The 22755-nt window shown below is 49.0% G+C and overlaps 1 protein-coding gene across 8 annotated transcripts in view; it reads left to right on the top strand.

Moving 5' to 3' along the window:
- The first annotated feature begins 279 nt into the window (after window positions 1-279).
- The window catches only part of PRR5L (proline rich 5 like), a 75460-nt gene continuing 52984 nt past the window's right edge, over window positions 280-22755 (top strand). For 2 of the 8 annotated variants that reach the window (XM_040495434.1, XM_040495433.1), the window contains exons 1-2: window positions 280-480; window positions 21176-21464. In XM_040495434.1, the coding sequence (XP_040351368.1) occupies window positions 21301-21464 (164 nt within the window). In that variant the 5' untranslated portion in view covers window positions 280-480; window positions 21176-21300. Of the gene's footprint in view, window positions 481-503; window positions 559-16432; window positions 16519-21175; window positions 21465-22755 lie in introns of those variants that run through there. The other 6 variants (XM_040495431.1, XM_040495426.1, XM_040495432.1 and 3 more) reach the window with 5 other exon arrangements.

Raw genomic sequence — 22755 nt, 5'->3', positions numbered from 1 at the left:
TTGACCTGTTGCATCCTCCTCCGCTTTTCAAGTTAAGAGTTGGATTTCCTGAAATTGTTGATCTGGATGAAAGTGCAGGCGCCCCCTCCCCCTTGCTCCCCTCCCCAGCAGAGTGCGAGTCGCTGCAGGGGAGGAGGAGTGGGAGGGGTTGAGGTGGGGTGAGGTGGGGTAGGGGCTGCAGGAGAAAAACTAAAGCGATGAGCACAGGACAGGAAAAGTGGGAGGAGGAGGAGGAGGAGGAGGAGGAGGAGGAGGAGGAGAAGACGAAGCAGGGGGAGGAGGCGGCCTTGAGAGGAGAGAGGAGGGAAACGTGTCACCAGCCCGGCTCGGGGAGCTCCGCGGCCGCGGCGTTTGTGAACCCGCGCTGGGGGACCCGAGGCCAGACGGGACCCCGCGGAGGCCAGCGCTGCGCAGGGAGGGAGGAGGAAGAGCTGGGCAGAGCGCGGCGGGAGAGCCATCCAGGTCCCTCGTTGCTCTTTGGTGAGAAAACTTTCTCGGGAACACCGGAAACTTTGTCCTGGGCGCGCAGAGGGGAGCTGCGGGTGTGTGCGACTCGAGGTGACTCAGCCCCGGGACCCCCAGGGGGGGAGTGGGGAAGTCCCCGGGAGGGGCTGGCGTTGTCGGCTCAGCAACCGCTCTGGATTGAGAACGAAATCGCCGTGGACTCCGGTCACAGGCTTGCGGGGCGCGGGCAGGGGGTGCGTGGGGAGGGCGTCACATTTGGGGGCAGCCGGATGGGGACCCCCGTGCGGTTAAGGATCCTCGGATCCCACGCAGCAGGCGGGCGTAGAGTACCGAACGGGCGACCCCCGAGTTGAGGCGGAGGGAAGCGGTGCCCAGCGTCTGCGGCTTAGCGCGGGTTGGGGGCGGGGGGATGCCGCCGACCGCGGGACCCAGGCTGGGCCAAGAGATCGAAAAAGAAAGTTTGCTTGCTTGCCTCTCTAGTTGTCCCTCGGCCCCAGGGTGCAAATCTAAAGAGCTGCCCCGGCTGGGGCGCGGGCGATTGGGAGCCCAGGAACAGCCCATCTTTTCCTGCGGTCCCCCTTTTGCAGAAGCAGGCGTGGGAGGGAGGACAGCCGTTTTGTCCCGCGGGCCACTGGGCTCCGCCGACTGGGGCGGGCCGGGGCGCAGCCCGCGGGACACCCGGCTGGGGCGGGCGGCTGTCGGCGTCAGCCGCACCCCGGTTCCGCGTCGGCTTTCCAGCCCGCCCTCTATTTGGCGAGGCTTTCTCCTGCGCGCCTACTGTGCGCACGCGGGCTGCCCCCTGCGCGCTGGGGGGCGCTCCGCAGCCTCGGCTCCCGGGACCGCGACCCTCCCTCGCCGCCCTCTGCCCCTGTTCCGAGGGCGGGCGCCCCGGGTCAGATCAGGCTGTGTGCTTGCAAACTGTGCTTCAGGAATCGGTTCTGGGGTACCTCCCTGTTTGGCAACAGGGTTTTTCCCCTGTTGTAGCCAGCCCCTGCCCTGGGTCACATGCCGCCGCCTCTTCCTCCGCGGTGCCGGGAGCCCGCGTTTTGTTTGTCAGCAGTAAAGCGGTGAGTATTTATAGACGCCGCTGCAGTCCTGCGGTATGTAAGGTTTCAATTACTGCGATGCGCCCCACAAGACGGAAGGCTCACGCGCGGCAGCTCAGAGGCACGTTTACTCCGGAGACCCGCATGGAAAAAAAACTCTGTGCTGGAGTCTCCGGGCATCCCTCCTGGGGCGGGGTTCTGGACCTGTTGCCCGCGTGCAAATTCAAATGGCCCACGGGGAGGACCAAAGCAGTCAAGGACGCCAATGGTCCACACTGCCTTCATAGTCTGCCCCGCTTCCCCTCAAACGGTGCTCGCGGATCAAGCCTCGAACACTGCCTTTTTTGACCTCCCTTTGGTCATCCTGACCACCGTGGGTGGGTTGCTGTCATGACATTTCGTTGGCCTACACGCTGCAGAATGTCCCAGTGCTGCTCTCTGGGGAAAGGCTGCTCTTGACACCATAAAGCAGCAAGTGGATCAGGAGGGGAAATGGAGCTTGCAGAAGCTAATTCAGCCACACATTAAATTTAGCCCCTGGTGAGTTCTCTACCGCTGAGAATGGTGACTGAGAAAGGTGTGGTGGGACCCTCCTCTCCGTGGAACCTGACTGGTAGGTTTTCTCTGGTCGCAGCGTGGAGCCCTTCTAAGCCACGAAGGGTGCTGTTGAGAGCTTTTTCTACAGGAATCTAGCAGATACAGGAAACAGTGCTTGATCAATCCACAAAATCGTCTTCAGTGTTTCCAACCGCAACCATTGATTGTCCTTTTGGGATTTTATTAATGCTTCTTCTAACATCCAGAACCACGAATAGTGTAAAAAAGAAAGGCCTTAGCAACGAGCTAGTCTAACTGGTTTATTTCTCTAGAGCCTGGTTGAGACTACCATGTTTCTCAACGAGAAGACCTCATTTCGTTCACATCCAGAAGTTCACGCATATATATTTATTTCAGTGGGTGAGATTTCAATAATGGTTATTATTTGAACATTATACAGATGTTCCCTTTATTTAAAAAAGGAGGAAGGGGGGGCGCCTGGGTGGCGCAGTCGGTTAAGCGTCCGACTTCAGCCAGGTCACGATCTCGCGGTCCGGGAGTTCGAGCCCCGCGTCGGGCTCTGGGCTGATGGCTCAGAGCCTGGAGCCTGTTTCCGATTCTGTGTCTCCCTCTCTCTCTGTCCCTCCCCCGTTCATGCTCTGTCTCTCTCTGTCCCCAAAAAATAAATAAACGTTAAAAAAAAGAAAAAAATTTAAAAAAAAAAAAAAAAAAGGAGGAAGGGGACAAACACCTCTTGAGTTCTTATTATGTCTTAAACTTGGCCCTAAGAGACATTGAGGATGTTGTATAATCTGCACCAAAACAATGTTTAGGTAGGTGCTATTATATCTCCATGACTATAACAATGAGCCCACTGAGGCTTAGAGAACTTGGGTAGTTTGTTCAAAGTCACACACATGCAGGGGTGGAGCTTAGGGTGAGTTCTGGGTCTGCTACTCCAGGCTTATAGTGGCAGCCAGTATTGGAGATGACTTTCCCTCCAGTTCCTCAGCTGTTAATTAGATCATCTTATGGTCGAATAACTTGGTGGCTTTTTCTTTCTTACTTTTTCTCTGTGTCACATAATATCACAGAATGGCTCAATTGTTGAAGAAAAAAAAATCCTAATCTTACATTTAGAAAACTGTTCCTCTGCTGTTGACAATTTCATGCTGGGAGCCCAGACCCCAATGTCATAATCTTCAGTGTGTTCACTGACAGTATGTGTGCAACATTTAAACCGTTTATCTGTGGAAAGTTGGATTGTTAGGACTTTATGGATTTCTTCATTATTTCTCTTTTCTAATTACTTCCTGTGGTCTTTCCTTTTGTAGTGCCCTTGTACGAGATCAAGTATACTGAAATCTTTCTTGAATTTCAGATTGAATTGAATTGAACTGACTTTTTCCCTTTAATTGTTTTTGCAGAGCTAGACCGATACAGAATTGATTTGAGAAATAGAGTGTGGGCCCCTCAAAGATCCCTACTGTGTTTAATGTTTGCCATTAAAAGTTTGTTCTCTAGAACTGCCTCTCTATATGCAAATGTTAAAAGTAATGCTTGCTGAAAAGTATCATCTGTTACCAAGTCGGCGTGAATATCTCTATTGCTGAAGGAAGGTTGAGAACACAATATTTTGTGGATTTTATACTGGGTTAGGAATTTGGGAACAGAGAGAGTGATATCCTGATAAGCAGAAAGCAAGTTTTTACAAAGGAAGATTCCACTTTGGAACCAGAAAGGAGGTTGGGAGTGCAAATGATGCAAAGCAGTGATGAGACATCAGAGGTGAACATGAGTTAATTAACATTTTTGTCAGGGACTGGGGATCCAAGGTTTACTTTGAAACTTGTTCAGTTAAAACAAACAAGCCAACTTATGTATTGGGCAACTATTATGAGCCAGGTACAATCATGGTAATGTTATTTGAGCCTCTCAGCAACGTAAGCAGGTGAATATTCTTTTCTCTATGTTGAGATGGGAAAATGGAGGCTCAGAGAGGTTAATTACTTTCCTGATGTAACACAGCCATTAACTCAAGCCCCTTGTCCTCTGCAGCACATTCTGATACCTATCCTTGAAGGCCTTTCATGAAAAATCTAGGGTGCCAAGTACTCAAGAAAGGCCTAGCGGTTCACATGGAAGTTCCTGGATCAGAAGTGGGTGCAAGGGCAGTGTGGGAGCTCTAAAATGAGGGGTTAGGAGGGGGGTGAACAGTGGAGGAACTGAAGGGACAGTATGGATCATTCTGACAGTTGTTATTCCATGGAAGAAGGAGAGAAGCCCTGCAGATACTTTGAATATAGAGAATTGGTAGCATTGGTCTGGCAGGGGATGGCTGTCACACCGTACAAGACCCGGAAATTGGCATGCCGCACGACGTACCCAGAGAGAGGACCCCCATCTCCCTCAGCATACCTTCTGTTGTGATGATGCCTGGTTAGGAGCCCCAGTTCGTAGGCAATATAATTTAGGGAGCTTGTGAGACCTGTTTCCATTTTAATTGGACTTGGCCCTTTGTGGTAATAGTCACCCAATCTCTGGCTTTAAATATTCTTTTCTTATGCTTTGCCAGTTTATGGCCTTTGTAGATCAATCCTTGGATTCCATTTAGAGGAGAGAGAGGGAGGAAAAAACCAGCAAAGGTTAGTGATTACCTAAATTGGATTAAGTTCTGTCTCGCAGCGTTTAAAGAAATGCTGCTTGCTCTCTAATTACCGTCAACTAGGAATTTAAACGGTCTATTAAATTTAAGCTGACTTTTTTTTTTTTTAATCCAGGATAGTTCTAGTTCTAACATATTCCGGGATTTTGGAAGCTTTTTTTATATTCTTTAAGTGTGGAGAGGGGGTTCTCTTGTTCCCCACCTTTTGAAAATATTACATTTCTGTAGCAGGATAATGAATGATGTTATTATATACCTGCTTCATTGAGAAGCACACTCACAGCCAGGTTCATCCAGCTTTGTCAGCCTCTGGAAAGCAAGCCAGTGGAATGAATTCTTTGTCAGAAATTTAGGGGCGCCTGGGTGGCTCAGGTCCGACTTCGGCTCTGGTCATGATCTCACGGTTCGTGAGTTCGAGGCGCGTGTCAGGCTCTGTGCTGACAGCTTGGAGCCTGGAGCCTGCTTCAGATTCTGTCTCAATCTCTCCGCACCCCACCCCCTCAAATATAAAAAATAAAACATAAGAAGTTTCTTTTAAAATAAAAAAAAAAGAAATTTAGGGACACCTATGTGAAGGATGGGGTATGGCTTCCTCCTTTATCTCTGTAGTGAAAGAATAGGCCTATGATGCAAATCAGCCACCTTTACTCTGCTTGAGCTTTGAATAGAAAATATGAGTTATTCTTTGTCGGAGTGGGTGGTGGGTACGCTCTGGAGCTGAGACTAGGTAGGCATCAAGGCTGCAACCTTGAAGGGCATGACCCTGAGAGACAGGGCCTTACTTGCCTCCTCCTCTCGTGGGGCCTGGTGTGCTTATGATGAACTGCACCCAGAGGGTTTCAGTGAGTGGTAGAACTCACCAAAAGATCTCTCCTTCTTTTGACCATGGCCTGTGGGAAGATAGGGTCAACCCCTAAACAACCTATCGTAAGTATTTGTACGATTGATTTTGCCTATAATTGTACATTACCTGAAAGCATGGATTTACCTCTCTAGGCTTTCATTCTCGTTCCCTCTCCTCAATTTTGGGGTACAAATAGATGATTTTTCGAATGCATTCATCAGTGTTCTGGTTTCACTTTAGCTCGTTGCCAAATGGCAGCACCATCTCCAGTTTCCCGCTTCTCTTTACCTGTTACAGAACTTTGTCCAGCTTGGCTCGTTCCTTTTGATGCACGCTGAGTTCAGTGTCTTGTTGAAGGCATCTGTGACTGCGGTTACGTTTTTAGTAAACGCTAGGATGAAGGAACCGCTTTGGGCTCCCTCGCTCAGGAACTAGAGTATATATATATATATGTCAGCTTGAGCTGAGCCCGGGAGGGCACCTGAAGGAAGCATTTGTTTTTGTTTTCTTCCCAAGGACTGGGGGCCAGAGTCCAGCAAGCGCTGGGATGTGTGTGTATGTTGTTCTGAACTAAGCTGCCTCAAACCCTGTCACAACCTGCTCGTGACCTCAGCCGCGTAAATCCTCCCTGGAAACCCATTCACTCTTGCTGTTTAATTCCAAATACTCCTTTGGAACTGGTTTACCTTAATTCCCCAGACGTCTTTGGGGGAGATCACGTCAACCGCGCCATCGTTTTGGGGAACTCTGCCCAGTGTGCCAGCTGCTGGAGGCCACCACTGTGGGGGTGTATGGCCCCTTTCGCTGTAAAGTATCTGGAGGCAAAATCAGTGGGTGAGCAAGGTGATCCCTTGTGGCGTTCTGAGAAAATGAAAAAAAAGAAAATTCTTGCCAGCGGAACAATTGATTCCTTTCAAGATACCTGGAAAGGTGTCGGTGTCAACTTTGAAGAGCAGGGAGCTGGTGAAAGAGTCCCCGCATGGGGGCTAGCTGGCATCTTGGAGACAACGCAGGTCAAGGAACTGAGATCTGAATCCTGATCTCCATTCTGCCGGGGGCAAGCTGTACGAGTCGCTCGATTGCTCTGGGTGTCAGTTTTCCTAGCTACAAAATAATGGGATTGGCCTACTGCTGGACTGTTAAAATTTAAAAATTGGGAGACTTGACATCTAAACTCAGGTTTCCAGCTTTAAAAAAAAAGTGGGGGGGGGGACTGGATTCTCTAACGCGGTGGCGTTCCCTGCCTTGGCCCCACTGAGAATCAAGTTTACTGTGCTGGCTTCAGGCCTTCCTGTCTTTGTCTTTAATCGTGACCAACTTATTATTCTCTCTCTTCTTGTTTCTTTATCATTGGTAAGACTATATCTGGCTTGTCTTTGTGTTCGGGATAGTAGGTGCTCATGAAATATTTGTTGAAATGTGTGGGTTTTTTTCATTCCTGTCCTTGTCTGTCACAAATGAAAAAGGATACTCAAGCTTGGGAAGTGCTTACCTATGAAAGCTTGTGTTTCCTTCCCCAGATTTCCTTTCTAGGCTCCAGTGTCCATGTTCTTTAGAGGAAGAAAATGGAGAGCCTTATTTTTCAGTTGACCGATTAGCCTTGCCTTGTAAACTGGAAAAGGCGAGCTAAGCTTTCCGCCTCAGTCTTGTCTCAACTGCCGTTCTTCCCTCATAGTCGTCAGCTTGCATGTATAATGTTAACTTCTGAGTGTTTACAGTGAGCCCCTGAGCCCCACAGAAGCACGTATTTTATTCTTCTTTACCCTCTATGCTACCTCTTCTCAGATCCTGGCACACACCCAGCCCTCCTAATGTTTGGTTGTTGAATGAAATTGAGTTGACCTCATGAGCTCCGTGAAGTGATCAGATCCCGAGAGCCTCTTCGGTTTTCTGAGTCTCTGTGCAGTGCTCTTTACACCTGGCTACGTGTCATGAAGAGAAATTTCCTTTCCCTTGATCCCGTTTTCTTATGAAAAAGCATTTCATCCATGGGAGGGTGAAGCTCCTTTTGAACAAACAGCACAAGTTAATCTGGAGCACGCTTCCCCACACGGAGAGCTCTTGTCTGCCGGGCAGTAGCTTTTGTCCGCTGTGTCCCCCACCAGGGTTTTAGAGGGTACGTGTCAGAAATGCGATTGCTCACGTAATGGTCAGTCTCAGCCACCACTTGCGTCTAGACTTTTCAGTTTATCATCTGGTAGGCCCTGTGGAATCGCTCTGGATGGCATTTATGGGCCACACCCTAACAATTTGCACTCCAAGAAACTCGATGCTTAAAGTGGGGCTTAGAGATGAGTAACTAAGATGTGTTGCTCTTCCCCACAGTTTTGCTTGAGTTGTACCAGAGGAGGGGATTTTTCTGGTGATTACATAGTGGTTTGCAGGCCAGGCTGATGGTGATGATCTGATGAAATAATTACTGCTAGCTGCATCTGAATCGTCAGTGCTTTGAGTCGTGTGGGCACTGCAAAAACTTTGCTAAGCAAAGATAAGGGCTTGAGCTTGCATCCTGTTTGCGCTAATATTTACCGTTGCCTAAGTTCAGATTCTCAAGACTCTGTGTCTGCATTGGTGTCCAGTGTGAGCACTGAGAAAGTGGTCTCGTTCTTCCCGTGGAGCCTTTTGCATAGTCCACACTTGACCCTTGACATCTTCTTGCTTGTGGGAGTGTCTGTCCCTCAGCTGGCTTTTGTCTCCTAAGCGTTGTGAAGTTTGGTCCTTAAAACAAACGCTCTGTGCTATGCAGCAGACACCTGTCCCCCGCCGTGTCTGTAGGCTCCGCTGACCGGCACACAGACCCAGGATTCCTGGCCCACGCGGCCGAGGTCCACATTCCTGTGGACAGTGATACTTAGGTGGACTCCAGTTCAGTCATCTGGGAAGAGAATTTTTCTGGTTTCTGAAAAATAGGAAGCCTGTTCTGCCCGGTGGCCTAGAAGTCACATGTCACTCCATCATTCAGAGATGTGGTTGTGGCTGTTGTTTTAATTTATTTATTTGGAGAGAGAGAATCCCAGGCAGGCTCTGAGCAGTCAGCAAAGAGCCCAATGTGGGGCTTGATCCCACGAACCGTGAGTCTATGACCTGAGCCGAAATCCAGAGTTGGAGGCTCACCTGACCGAGCCCCCCAGGGACCCTGGAGATGTTTACCTTGTATGTGCCTGGCACCGTGCTTGCAGTGGGATACAGCAGGGAGGAAGAGAGGCAGGTCTTGGACTTTGAGGAACTTACACGCCATCGGGGCTAGTCAGTGAACAAGTAAACAAACACGATGACCTCACAAGCTGGTAAGGGCCTGAGAAACAAAGCCTCATCCTGTGAGAGACTGAGTGTTCCTCATGCCCGGGCCCGGCAAGAAGCTGTTGATGAAGGGAAGCCGTGGGTGATGGTCACCTCTTAACCTCTGCGTGTGGCAGACGTGAGTGTTGCTTAAAACAGGCGGTGTAGGAGGTCAGGCCCTGGAATCAGGTAGGATCTGACTCTTGGTCCCTCTTACGACTCTTCTGAATTTGGACAAGTTAACCCCTGTACTTCAGTTTCTTCATCTGCGAAATGGGATGAATTAAACCTGCCTTGTTACTTTCTTTTTTTTTTTTTTTTTTTGATAATTTTTTTTTTTTTTTGGGAGAGAGAGAGAATGAACGGGGAAGGGGGAGGGGGAGAGGGAGAGACAGAATCGGAAACAGGCTCCAGGCTCTGAGCCATCAGCCCAGAGCCCGACGCGGGGCTCGAACTCACGGACCGCGAGATCGTGACCTGGCTGAAGTCGGACGCTTAACCGACTGCGCCACCCAGGCGCCCCTTACCTTGTTACTTTCAAGTGGAGATGAACCGAGCTGCTAGATGCAGATAGGGGGTCGATACCATCCCGACCATCCTGGCCAGCCCATGATCAAAAGTAGTGTATTCCTTTATTTATTTATTTATTTATTTATTTATTTATTTATTTATTTTGAGAGAGAAAGGAAGAAAGAGAGAGAGAGAGTGCACGAGCAGAGGAGGGGCAGAGAGAGAGGGAGAGAGAATCCCAAGCAGACTCCACACTTTTGGGCACAGAGCCCAATGCGGGGCTTGAACCCACAAACCGTGAGATCGTGACGTGAGCCGAAATCAAGAGTTGGGACGCTCAACCAACTGAGCCATCTGGGCTCCCCAGTAGTATATTCTTTTCAGGGAAAATTTAACAAAATAGTCACGGTAGGCGATTTGCAAAATGGTCTCAGTATTCTTGAATACCTACCTCTGACTTAGTTTCCATCTGGTGAGCTGGGGTGGGGTGTGTGGGGTTCAGATCTAGTGTCCTGGGCTGGCTTGGTGGCTTCTGTTTGCTGTGTGTTTCTTCTAGAAATATCCCAAGCCATCAAGCTGTTGGCTTGCCCTGTTTGAAGAGTGCATATGGATATGTCTATACTACAGGAGTGCTTGTGGTTCCAGAATGGAATCAGTGATGGGGTAGGACTGAGAGAAGACAGTTGATGAGGTAAGAGGCTGGTCAACCAGATGACGTGGTAGGTGGGAGCTGAAACACCAGAGGAGGCCAGTTCTGGGTTTGTGCTGTGCCAGGGGGTCATCTGCTGCCACGTCTCTCAGAGGCTCTCAGTTCTGTAGGGCAAGGAGGGTAGGGACTGAACGTAGAGCTGGTGACGCTGAGGTAATCATGGCCACTAGCTAAGCCAGACTCTTTATTTTTCTTTAATGTTCATTTTTTGAGAGAGAGAGAGCATAAGCAGAGGAGGGGCAGAGAGAGAGGGGGACAGAGGATCTGAAGCAGGCTCAGTGCTGACAGGCTGACATCAGAGAGCCTGACGTGGGGCTCAAACTCACGAACGGTGAGATCATGACCTGAGCTGAAGTCCGATGCTCAACCAACTGAGCCACCCAGGTGCCCCAGGCCAGACTCTTAATCAACTGATAAGCCAGCAGACGTCGGGAAGACCACTTGTGTGCCCAAGCCCATAGTGGCTGGTTTGTGAGGGCTTATGTTACACCTGACTTAGGCCCTGGGGAAGGGGTGTGAGAAGGCTGGTTGTCATAGTTGTGATGGAGAAAATAAAGGTCCCAAACCTATATGTTAGGCCCCTAAAGTGCTAGTGGGCTTGGTGAGTTCGTTGCTAACACTTACAAGTCACATGGTTTAGCATTTTCAAAAATCTGGGTTTTTGGCATCTCTTGGAAAATTCAGATCCGGCAAAACTGAACTTGTGCCCCGAGGTGGCAAAAACCAGACTGGATTGAGTAGTGACTGCCTCCTTTAGCCTGGGCAGATCCTGCCCACTCTCTGTGATGTTCCACAAAGTATGGCAAGTATGTGGCATACCGTGCAGAAAGGAAAGAAATCAGTCTTCCTTTTGTTTGCCTTTTTCCCCAGGGTTTGTTTTTCTGGCCTGTGTGTCCCTGTATATATACAAGGAAGCTCCTGTTGTAGAATAAGTGCTAAAGAAATAAATTTGTGGGGGTGCCTGGGTGGCTCAGTCGGTTACTGATCCTTCGGATCCTCTGTCTCCCTCTCTCTCTGTCTCTCCCCTGCTTGCACACGCGTGATCTCTCTACCTCTGTCTCTCTCAAAAATAAATAAACATTAAAAAATGGTTATGATGGTAAATTTTTAAAAAAGAAATAAACTTATGTCGAATGAATGAACGAACGAACTATAATTGATAGAGCATCGCATTTGGGATCAGAGCCAAGTTCAAATCCTCACTTCTCCCGAGCAGCTGAGGGACTTTGAACAAATCAATAACCTTTTTTTGTCTTTCTCTTGAGGGGCTGGGGGAAGGCATCACTGTTGTTTTTACTTATTTCTTTGAATAAGTCGTACGTGTTCACGTTTCAAAATTCAAAGGCACAAACAGGTTTACAGAGAAAAATCTCCCTACTGTGTCCCTGTCACCCAGCTCTTTTCCTTGGGGGAAACAGGTGTTCTCAGTTTCTGGTTTGCCCCTTCCAGAGATTCTTTATGCCGTGCAAATGACATTTGGAAATGCTCTCTTTTGTCTGTTTTACCTAGATCGTAGCATACTGCACGTGCGGTTCTATGTTTAGCACACTTTCCTTTGGATTGGAGAGCACGCCAGTCGGTACACAGAGCCCTCCCCTTCTTTCCTAGAGCTGCATGGGCTTCCAGAGTGTGAGATACTCCAGTTCACCTAGTCGGTCCTCTGTGGCTGGGCATTTAGGTTATTTGCAACCTGTTGCTGTTGTAAAGGAGGCCGTAGTAAAAACCCTGCTTATGTAAGTCGCTGGATGTGCCTCGAGTAAAATTTCTGAAAGTAGAGCTGCTAGGTCAGAGGGCACAGCCTTTGTCACTGTGGCAGATCTTGTCACATTTCCATCCACAGCAGCTGCCCCAAACTGCTCTGCTTCCAGTAATGTGTGAGAGTGCCTGTCGCCCAACACCCTAGTCCTCTGTCACCTCTTGGAAACGGCGAGCGTTTTGTGAAGAACACAGAGGGTTACAAAAATATTGACACTAGCTATAATTTGGGGGGCCCCTTCACGGGCCCAGCTATGCTCTAGATTATCTCGTGGAGATGCATACCCCACTCATTTGAAGATAAGGCAACTTGGGAGTCATTTACTCGGGTCACCCAGCTAATAAACTGTAGATGCTGGATTCCAGGCCAGGCTTGTCAGATTTCAGTACCAGGATATTTTCATATGGGAAAGCTTTATGTAATTTTAGGTGCTGGAATTCTCAGCTGACACATGCATGAAGTTCCTGTGTCTCTCGGTAGTACCTCTCATGTGGCTGGTTCATTTGCTCATTCATCAAGTGTCTGAAGAATTCCTGCACTGTAATAAGCACCCAAGAACAAGATAGACATAGTCCCTGCCTTTATGGACCTCACAAAAATAAGAAATAATTCTGTAGTCATTTATTGGATGACAAGACAACAAAGGAGGTGAGGAGGGTGTTCACTGGGGTCTCCTAATCAGGAGAAAAAATCAGGGGAAAGAGAGCTCTGTGAGCAAGTGCTTATCAAGATAACTGATAAAGGGTCTGTGGGTTTGAGCCTGGAGAAGTGGATGGAAAGTATTTCACACAGAGGGCATGGTATGTGCAAAGGTCCTGGGGCAGGGAAGAACTGGTAATGTTGGAGGAAATGAAGGAAGATCAGTGAGCTGGCATGCAGAGTAGCAGGTGGTTGGTGAAGGTAGGAAGATGGGGTGTGGGGATTTATTCTAAGAGCTGTGGGGAGCCTTTGAAGGCATTGAAGTAACATGAGCACCAAGGGCCTTGGGCTGTGGGGTTCTTGTCATGGACTGTATGACCTTAGACAAGGTCAACATTGGGCACATCCATTTTCTTCTCTGTAAGGTGAGGATGGTCACAGCACACAGGGGTTTTCAAACATTTTGAGTGTTACATCCATACATATGAAATGTGCAATTCACTTAGACTCTGTACACATGGGCATGTGTGTTGTATACACGTGTCCCCAAAATGTGAGGCACGCTGATATTTTCTATCCTAGTCTGTTAAAGGTTTTGGCTAAGACCCCTACAATCCTTTTAGAAACACTGAGATAATATATGTCAAGTGCATGCTTCACAGCTGGCACTCAGTAAACTGTGCTCTCACTCGTCACAGGCGTTATTATGAAGATGATGCTGGTTGCGGTTAGAGAACACATCGGTCACGTTAAGGGACAGTATCCAAATCCTGACCGATGCTGAAGGACATTGGCTCTTCATCTCTGTGTTCAGGTCACAGGGAAAGGAGTTGCACCCGGGGCCTCCTGGCTGCAGGAACTGCTGAGGGGAACGTGGAAATTGTACCATCTGTACAGTTTCCCTGGGAACTAGCTTCTCCTTGTTTTCTGGGCGGTCACATCCGACTCCGTTTTCTTTGACTTCTTTGTTATTTACACTCAGAATGGCTTTTTCCTGGAAGCCTCAGAGTCATTATAAGCCACTCACTTCTTTATTTTAAGTTGTGCCATGGTTCTACTTCCCTTTTCAGAGTTAAGGGTTGGAGCCTGAGTGGAATTTATTTGCATTTTCCACCAAGTGTACTGCCTTCTTCTGCCCGCGGGGCTGGTTTGCGGGGCTGTGCCCCACTCCCCGTGCCCTGGCCGCTGGGAGAAGAAAGAGAGGCACCACATTTTTTTTTCTCCAAGAAACATATTCTGGATCTTGTATGTGGCAGTTTTCAAAGAAATCCCTGTGCGGTGAGCCTGGGAGAGTAAGGCCAGTGATAACACCCAATAACCCTGTAACCACCACAGCCCTTCCCGTGTCCAGGACCCCGGCTTTCCAGATCGCTGAATGTAAGCACCCAAAGCTGCACCATTTAAATCATTTTAGATGCACGTTTCTCTACATGTTAACTGCATTGGCCCTTCACAGGAGAATATCCACCAAAACACCGGTTTCTTTAACTCAGAGACATTAGGCCAAGAACTTTTTGTGATGATGACGGTGGTGGCTGAGTCGTGTTCCTCCCAGTATCTTAGAATGTGACTGTATTTGGAGATGGGGCCTTCAAAGAGGTGATGAAGTTAAAATGAGCCTGTGGGGCGCCTGGGTGGCGCAGTCGGTTAAGCGTCCGACTTCAGCCAGGTCACGATCTCGCGGTCCATGAGTTCGAGCCCCGCGTCAGGCTCTGGGCTGATGGCTCGGAGCCTGGAGCCTGTTTCCGATTCTGTGTCTCCCTCTCTCTCTGCCCCTCCCCCGTTCATGCTCTGTCATTCTCTGTCCCAAAAATAAAAATTAAAAAGAAAAAAAAAATGAGCCTGTCAGGTGGGCCCTAATCCAGTCTGACTGGTGTCCTTATAAAAGGACGCATGGACACACAGCTAGAGATGCGTGTCCACAGAAGAAAGGCCATGTGAGGACACAGCAAGAAAGTGGCCACCTGCAAGTCAAGGAGAGGCCTCAAGAGAAACCAAAGCTGCTGACACCTTGATCTTGAGCTTCTAGCTTCTGGAACTGTGACAAAATCCATTTCTAGTGTTGACAGCATGCAGTCTGTGGTCTTTGGTTACAGCGGCCTGAGCAGACTGAGACAGTGGTGGTGGTGGTGGTGATAGGAATAAACGACAGGTAGTATTTATCCAGCACTTACTGTATACCGGGGCCGTTTTAAGCCTTGCTTGAGTCATCTCATTCAACCCTCAGACCAAGCCTAAGTCACCTGCCCAGGTCACACCATAAGTGGTGGCACTCAGCCTGGCTCTGGCAGCTGTGCTCAGAACCTCCACTGTACCTGTGTCGTGCCCAGTAGTTCCCGGATCCCTGCCAGGCACTTCCTAAATCATCTTTCTCAACACCGCAACGCTCCAAGGTCACACTTCCTGTTCCCCTTTTTTCCGATGTAGAGACTACAGTTCAGAGTGGCCCAGGGCCACACAGTGAGTGTATTTATTTCTTGTGGCTGCAATAAGACATGACCACAACCTTGGTGGCTTAAAACAACAAAAATTTATTCTGTTGTAATTTTGGATGTCAGAAGGCCAGAATCAAGGTGTCACGGGGCCATACTGCCTCCAGAGGCACGATGGGAGAATCTACTTCTTTCTTCTAGCTGCTTCTCGTGGCTGCTGGCATTCCTTGGCTTGCAACAGCATCCCTCCAGGCTCTGCCTCTGTCTTCACATCACCTCCTCCTGTGGATCTGTGTCTCCTCTTCTGTCCCTAGTCTCCTTCTGCATCCATCTTATAAGGAGACATGTGATTATATTTGTGGCCCCCCTGGATAATCCAGGATGAGCGCCATATCTCAAGATCTTTCACTTAATTACATCATTTGCCACCTAACATAATATCTACAGGTTCTGGGGACTAGGAAGTGAGTATACCTTTGGGACACCAGTGTTTCTGCCTCTCACAGTCAGTGAGCAGCAGAATGAACATTGGTGCCAGGGCTTGCCTGATTCCCAAGCCACCCATCCTTCGGAGCTACAGGCAAGAGACCTCTCAAGTCCCTTTCTGCAGTGCTATTTTTGGCTGCCGTGGCATTGGGTGTAAGAGGCAGGGTCCCTGAGACTGGCAGATATGCTCATTCTTTGCAGTAATAAAAAACTGGAGGCTACCAAAATACCCATCCATAGGGGACTGGTTAAATCAAATATGGTGTCCCCTAAATGGAATCAAGAAACCATTATAAAGTATGAAATAGATCAATCCATGGTGCTGTGGGAAGGTAGCCATGATGTGTTAAAAGGAAAGAACAAATCACACCTTTTTTTTAATTTTTTTTCAACGTTTTTTATTTATTTTGGGGACAGAGAGAGACAGAGCATGAACGGGGGAGGGGCAGAGAGAGAGGGAGACACAGAATCAGAAACAGGCTCCAGGCTCTGAGCCATCAGCCCAGAGCCTGACGCGGGGCTCGAACTCACGGACCGCGAGATCGTGACCTGGCTGAAGTCGGACGCTTAACCGACTGCGCCACCCAGGCGCCCCCAAATTACCCCTTTTAATTGAAATATCGTGTGTACACATCTATATGGCCTTAAAAATTACATTAAAACAAAATAAAATTAAAGTTTACTTCCTCAGCCACACTAGCCACATTTTAAGTGCTCAATAGCCACGTGGCTGCCACAAGTAGCCACAGCGTTGGACAGCACAGATATAGAACATTTCTGTCATCTTAGAAAGTTCTGGGCAGAGAGCTTCTCCACATTCAGTGGCCAGAGCGAGAAGCCTTTCTCACTTTGCATGTTACAGGTATACGTGCATGTGTACCTTTGTCGTGATAAATAAGTAGGTGTGCTATTATGAGAAAAATGGGAACACATGGGGTTTCCAAGGAAACATTCTTTCTTAAGCAGGTGGTAGTGTATTATTGTTTACGATACATGCAATTGATTTTTTCTTTTTTAATTAGGCTTCTTGCCCAGCGGGCAGCCCCACACGGGGCTTGAACTCATGACCCTGAGATCAAGACCTGAGCTGAGATCACCTGAGATCCTCAACTAACTGAGCCACCCAGGTGCCCCTAAGATACATGTGTTTGTATGTGCCTATGAACTCTTTTTTACGTATGTTACTTAATGAAAATATTTTAAAATGTATAGGGAAAAAAGAAGAATTTCCTGGCAGGGCAGGCTTGAGGTTGGGAGACTTTGGGTGGGATCTGGTTCCCTGACCACATAGCCTTCCAGCCATGGCCATATCACGTATCCTTAGAGTTCCGATCCTATGGAATCCCTACTCAACCTGCCTTGTAGGGTTAGGTTAAGAGTTACAAGGGTGGGGCTGTGTGGAAACACTCTGAGACTGAGGGATGTCCACACGGAGGTGAAGGGTCAGTAAATAAGTGAGTTACCCAAGGCCTGAGGAGGCAAGGCCTCAGTACTCTGTGACCACAACGGCAGCTTGGAGGCCTCGCATCCTCCCGCTTGGAGGCCTCGCATCCTCCCGAGCGGAGTGTTTTCCAGATGTTGCTGAGGTCGCCAGAAGCAGGGGGGACGTGTTCTTGTATTTCAACTGCTGTCATTGCTTGGAGATTTAGAAATAACAAAGTATTTAATTTATTTCACAAGCACTTACCTAGCACTTGCTATTTGCCGTGCACCGTCCTATCTAAGTGCTTTACAAATAGGTACTCGTTTTATCCTCACACATCCCTGAGGCAGTCACTGGCTGTGACAGTACCTGGCACCACGACAGGCAGGCAGTTGATTCCTTATTCGTTCCCGTCCTTCCTTGGTCTGTATCTTAAGCAGTGAGCTTAGGCCTGGGGATAGAGACGAGTAAGCGCTGGGGCCTCTCTTTGAGGAGTTTGCAGAATGGCCCAGGTGGGGCCTGGGGAACTTTCTAGATCGGGAGTCAGGGAACCTGAGTTCTGGCCAGTGCTGGCTCTCCGACCTCAGAGACACTGGCCAAGCTCCTCTGGGCTTCACTTTTGTCGTCTGTAAACGGGGGCCCCGCCCGTCTTGTCATTTTCTGACTTGTCCTATTTGGGTCAGGACATGCCTGTGCCTGAGGGGCCAGCGTGATAGCCGGTGGATCCAGGGCGCACCGGCTTTGACCTTGAGGCCACTCCTGTCATCCCACCAGCATTGCTGGCAGCCCCTCTTGGCAGGGCCCTGGGGGGGCCTCGTGGCTCTGTCCGGAAGCAGGAATGGTGGAAACAAAGGCGACTTCCGATGGTCTTCAGCCAGTCAGGGTCTGAGGGTGGCAGATGGTATGGGTGAGAGAGAAATGAGTCAGAGGCACCTGCTTGTCGTGTGTGACTCTACACCCAGGGACAAGGTCATGGGAGCCACGCTCGTTGTTCTTTTGCTGAAAATTATCCTTATTTAAAAGGGGACGCAGGCCAGTGGGGCTGCCCGTCTGTGTGCCTTGCTGGATACGCAGCCCGGCTTGCAGTGGGGAGCCTGGGGGCTGGTGGCTGAGCAGCAGAGGGGGATGGGAGCCGGCCCCATGGTCCTCAGTGTCGCACAGCCTCCTGGAGAAGTGGCTGTTGCAGCGGGAAGCCGGGAAGTAAACACCTGGATGATCCATTCAGCTCGCCTTTCCACTTCCCTGCACGAGTGCCTCTGAGTGGGAGGCGGCTCCTTCACCTTGAGTCTAAGGTCCTCGTAAATGGAGTTAATATCCTGTAATTACGCAGATGTATTGCACTTAGCAGGCCCATTTAAAGAAGGGCAGCAAAATGGGTCCTCTTTTAATAGTACGACCTTTACCAGGCAAGTTAAATCCCAAAGCCATCCGGGGTAAGGACTCTGAAGGGGCCCCATGGTTTTATTTCTTCTTTGCCTCATTCACTGATTTGCATAGATCTTTCCAAATTCTAGTGGCTCTTGCGTAGCCATTGAGACTCTCTGAAATGGAGCAGGCCTGTTTTGACTTCTGTGGTACTTACCGATAAATTTGTCACTGTTGGTTCACCCTAAGAAGCAGGTGGAGGGGCAGATCACTCGAAAAGGAAATGGTACATGAGCCTGCTTTCGTTTAAAAAATTTTTTTCCAAGAGGTAGTCCACGCCATTCCTTTTTTGGCTCTTGGTCTTGCCAGTTCATTGCCAGCGTGCCCGCTGTCTGCAGACAGCATCTGGCACCTCCCACGCCTTCTTGATGGATTGCCTGGGTGCCCGTCCCCAGGCCTCAGTCCTCTGCTGACCGGAGCAGCGTGTTTAACTGGGGGCGGCCCCTTGGTTCCTGCTTCTTCAGATGCTGTAGCTGGGATTGCAGAATGTACTCCCCTCTCCGCCTGGAGACTGACATGTATGGCTGGGATCCGTCTTTTTCTTCCAGCACTGGTTCGTGGGAAACAGCAGCATTAGCTGGTGGGAGAGGTGGCCTTGAGAATACGTCCGGGCTCAACCCTAACCCCTCGAGAAAAAAGTGACTCTAACCTTGGTGCCATTTCCTCTGCCCTTTACTCCGACCGGCTCCCAAACTCATTTTAACTCAGTGATTTAGACTTTAGGTTCACTGGAGAATCAGAGACTGAAATGAAAGGAACAGAGGCTCTGAGGAAAGCAAGCTTTGGGCTCCAGCAGAAACAGGACCACGCTCGAGGGTCTCGGGTCTGCCATTCTGCTGGGCACACATCACACCATCTCATGTCGTCTCTCATCGGTCCTGTGCAGTTGGCACTGCTAACAGCTGTGGACTCTTGGACTCAGTGTGCCCAGGTCACACAGCTGGGGAGGGGCCCCGTTAAGACCCGAACCCAGGTTCACTCCAAAGCCATCGCCATTAGCCACAAAGTCATTAAGTCCTAGGAACTGCTCAGGGGACAGTATCCTTGAACCTAGTTCTGCAAGGTAGGGTAGATTTAGATAAGCATAGGGGAAGGAAAAGGAAAGGAATTCTGGGGAAGGGAAGCAGTAAATATAGTCAGAAGGTGGGGAGAGGGAGGAAGCATAGGCTGGAACCATGCCTACCGGTTTGTAAGCTCCACAGGGCAGCCACCACGTTGTCCAGAGCCACCATTATATCCCGGATACGTAAGTGAGTGGCTGTTGCATAGGGTGTGGTCAATAAATATTGATTGCTTAAAAATCGAACTGCCCTACAATCCAGCAGTTGCACTACCAGGTAATTACACAAGAAATACAAAAACACTAAGTCGAAGGGATACATGCACCCGTATGTTGATAGCAGCATTATTCACAATAGCCAAACTATGGAAACACCCCAAGTGTCCGTCGACTGATGAATGGATAAGGCAGATATGGTGTATACATATATACAATGAACTATTATTCAGCCATAAAAAGGACAAGATCTTGCCATTTGCAATGACATGGATGGAGCTAGAGAGTATCATGCTAAGTGAAGTAAGTCAGAGAAGGACAAATACCGTATGATTTCACCTATATGGAATTTAAGAAAACAAACGAGCAAAGGAAAAAAAAAGAGGGAAGCAAATCAAGAAACAGACCCTTCACTACAGAGAACAAACTGATGGTTACTAGACGGGAGGTGGGTGAAGTAGGTGTTGGGGATTAAGAGTACACTTACTGGGGTGCCTGTGTAGCTCAGTCAGTGGATCGTCCTACTCTTGATTTCCACTCAGGTCATGATGTGAGTTCGAGCCCCACATCGGGCTCCTCGCTGATGGTACAGAGCCTGCTTGGAATTCTCTCTCTGCCCCTCCCCCCTCCAAGATAAACAAATTTTAAAAAAAAGTATACACTTCCCATGATGAGTACCGGGTGTTGTATGGAAATATTAAATCACTGTGTTGTACACCTGAATCCAATACAATGCTATAAGTTAATTAACTAGAATTAAAAGTTATTAAAAAATAAAATCAGGAAAGAAAATAAATATTGATTGTGTGTGTGAATACACAGCGGTTTTCTCAATAGACCTTGAGCCTCTTGAGGGCAGGGATCACGTCTTAGAAATCTTTGGATGCTTTACAGCTCCCAGTGGTTAATAAATAATGAACACTCAGTAAATATGCTCTTACAGAATGAATGAATGAATGGCAGGTAAAGGATGGTGAGATGTGCCTGAGTGAGGAGGCATTGATACTTTGGAAAATACTGAGCAATACACATGGGCTGGCATGCCAAGGGCATATCATGGAAGGTCTTTAGTGCCAAGAGAAGGAGTTTTTGTGTTCTCCTTGAGGCACTTTTTTTTTTTATGTTTATTTATTTTTGAGAGAGACAGAGACAGAGTGTGAGTGGGGCAGGCGCAGAGAGAAAGGGAGACAGAATCCGGAGCAGGCTCCAGGCTCTGGGCAAGCTGTCAGCACAGAGCCTGACGCGGGGCTCAGACTCACAAACCACAAGATCATGACCTGAGCCAAAGTCGGATGCTCAACCGACTGAGCCACCCAGGCGCCCCCAGCCATTTTTGAAAAAGCCGTCTCTTTAATGCGCAATGTTGCAGGGTCTACAGAAACCCAGCCAGTGCCCATGCTTTGGCATTTGTAGGCATTTAGAACCACATTCAAGCACAACTTAGAAATCACTTTTCTGTAGGATTGACTCAACCTGTTCTCATTGTTGCTGCCTTCCCACTTTGGGGTAACCAGACGGAGCCCCGTATAAATGCATGAGTGGGAGCGTGTAGGGTATAGATGTTATTTCAGGACACTGGAGTTGTTTTTAACATAGCGTGGCCGGAAAATCCCAGCCAACCTCGTCTAAGAAGTGTTCTGCCCGACGCGGGAGTTTTCAATAAAAGCTTCCCTCTCTTTTCAGGTGTGGGCTAAGTTTGTGGTTTTAAGAAAGCCTGAGGGCCGGAAGGCAGCCCCGGAAGAAGCCCCTGCCCGTGGGCTGTTGGAACCTTGTGGTGCAGAGGAGAAGCCATCCCCTCCTCCGGACTTATGACCCGTGGCTTCGCGCCCAGTGTGCCCACTGCGTTCCACGAGATGGGCTCCTTCCGCAGGCCCCGGCCACGCTTCATGAGCTCCCCGGTGCTCAGCGATCTGCCCCGCTTCCAAGCCACGCGGCAGGCCCTGCAGCTGAGCTCCAGCTCGGCCTGGAACAGGTAACGGGGGCCGGTAGTCCTGGGGTGGAGGGCCAGGGGACTGGCTTAGCGTCTGCTCCTCCTGAGAGCCCTGCTTCAGAAGGTCGGCATTATGTATACAGGCACGTTTTCCTGCGGAGACCGTATCCGCTGGCCTTCCTTGTTTGGGTGGAGACGAGGTGGGCCACTGGGGGCCTCCGGGCTACCAGAGTCTGTTAGCCAGCCCGGGACAGTTGGGTTGGAATTTACAGTGACAGTTCATGCTCCTTAGTCACGCCCAAGACTGTTCGAGTACCCAGGGCTGGGGCCACGTAAGTCACCTATAACCTGTTTGGGAAGATAAGACGTGTATCTGTGAAAAGCTAAGTGAGGGGTATAAACCAAGGACTAGCCGTACCTGTGAGCCACAGGTGGATGGGAAAGGAGACACTGCGCTTTTATGGGTGTCTGGCTGACTTTTTGTACACCAAGCATCGAGTAGCGACTGAATCAGCACCGTGTCTTGTGTTCCTGTGGGCTACTACTTTTCAAATCTAGCAGTTACTCTTTGGATGAATTAAACGCATCACTATTTTAAAGCATTCATTTCTCAGTGAATGCACACCTCTTCTGACAGGGAAGAAGAGGGGGCTGTGAAACGTTCTGCTATGGATGGATCCATGTTCTTTAAAAAAGGCTTTGGATCCTTGATAAAGACAAGATTGTAATCTGCTCCTTGCTGAAATACAGGGCTGGAGCCTCAGGGCACCTAGAGTTAAGACTTAACTGTGGCTCCTCGAGGGACTAACCCCCTCAGGAGGGGGAATGGAAGGGGCAAGAGAGGCTGGCCTCGGTGAAACTCTTCCAAAGAAAAACTGTTTAAAGGCAAGGAATTAGCATTTCATATCAGCCCCAGGCATGGAGGCTGCCTTGTGAGGACAGGGACCTTCTAGGTGAAGGAACCCAGTTGGCTCCTGCTTGTAGCAAGCGCCATTTTGTTTTGTTTTTGTTTTTTTTTTAACGTTTTATTTATTTATTTATTTATTTATTTATTTTTAATTTTTTTTTCAACGTTTTTTTTATTTATTTATGGGACAGACAGAGACAGAGCATGAACGGGGGAGGGGCAGAGAGAGAGGGAGACACAGAATCGGAAACAGGCTCCAGGCTCCGAGCCATCAGCCCAGAGCCTGACGCGGGGCTCGAACTCACGGACCGTGAGATCGTGACCTGGCTGAAGTCGGACGCTTAACCGACTGCGCCACCCAGGCGCCCAACGTTTTATTTATTTTTGAGACAGAGAGAGACAGAGCATGAACGGGGGAGGGTCAGA

Source organism: Herpailurus yagouaroundi, unplaced genomic scaffold (genome assembly GCF_014898765.1).
Source record: "Herpailurus yagouaroundi ecotype Mexico unplaced genomic scaffold, PumYag 187, whole genome shotgun sequence".
NCBI classification, from domain to species: domain Eukaryota; kingdom Metazoa; phylum Chordata; class Mammalia; order Carnivora; family Felidae; genus Herpailurus; species Herpailurus yagouaroundi.
This window is presented reverse-complemented; position numbering and strand designations above follow the sequence as displayed.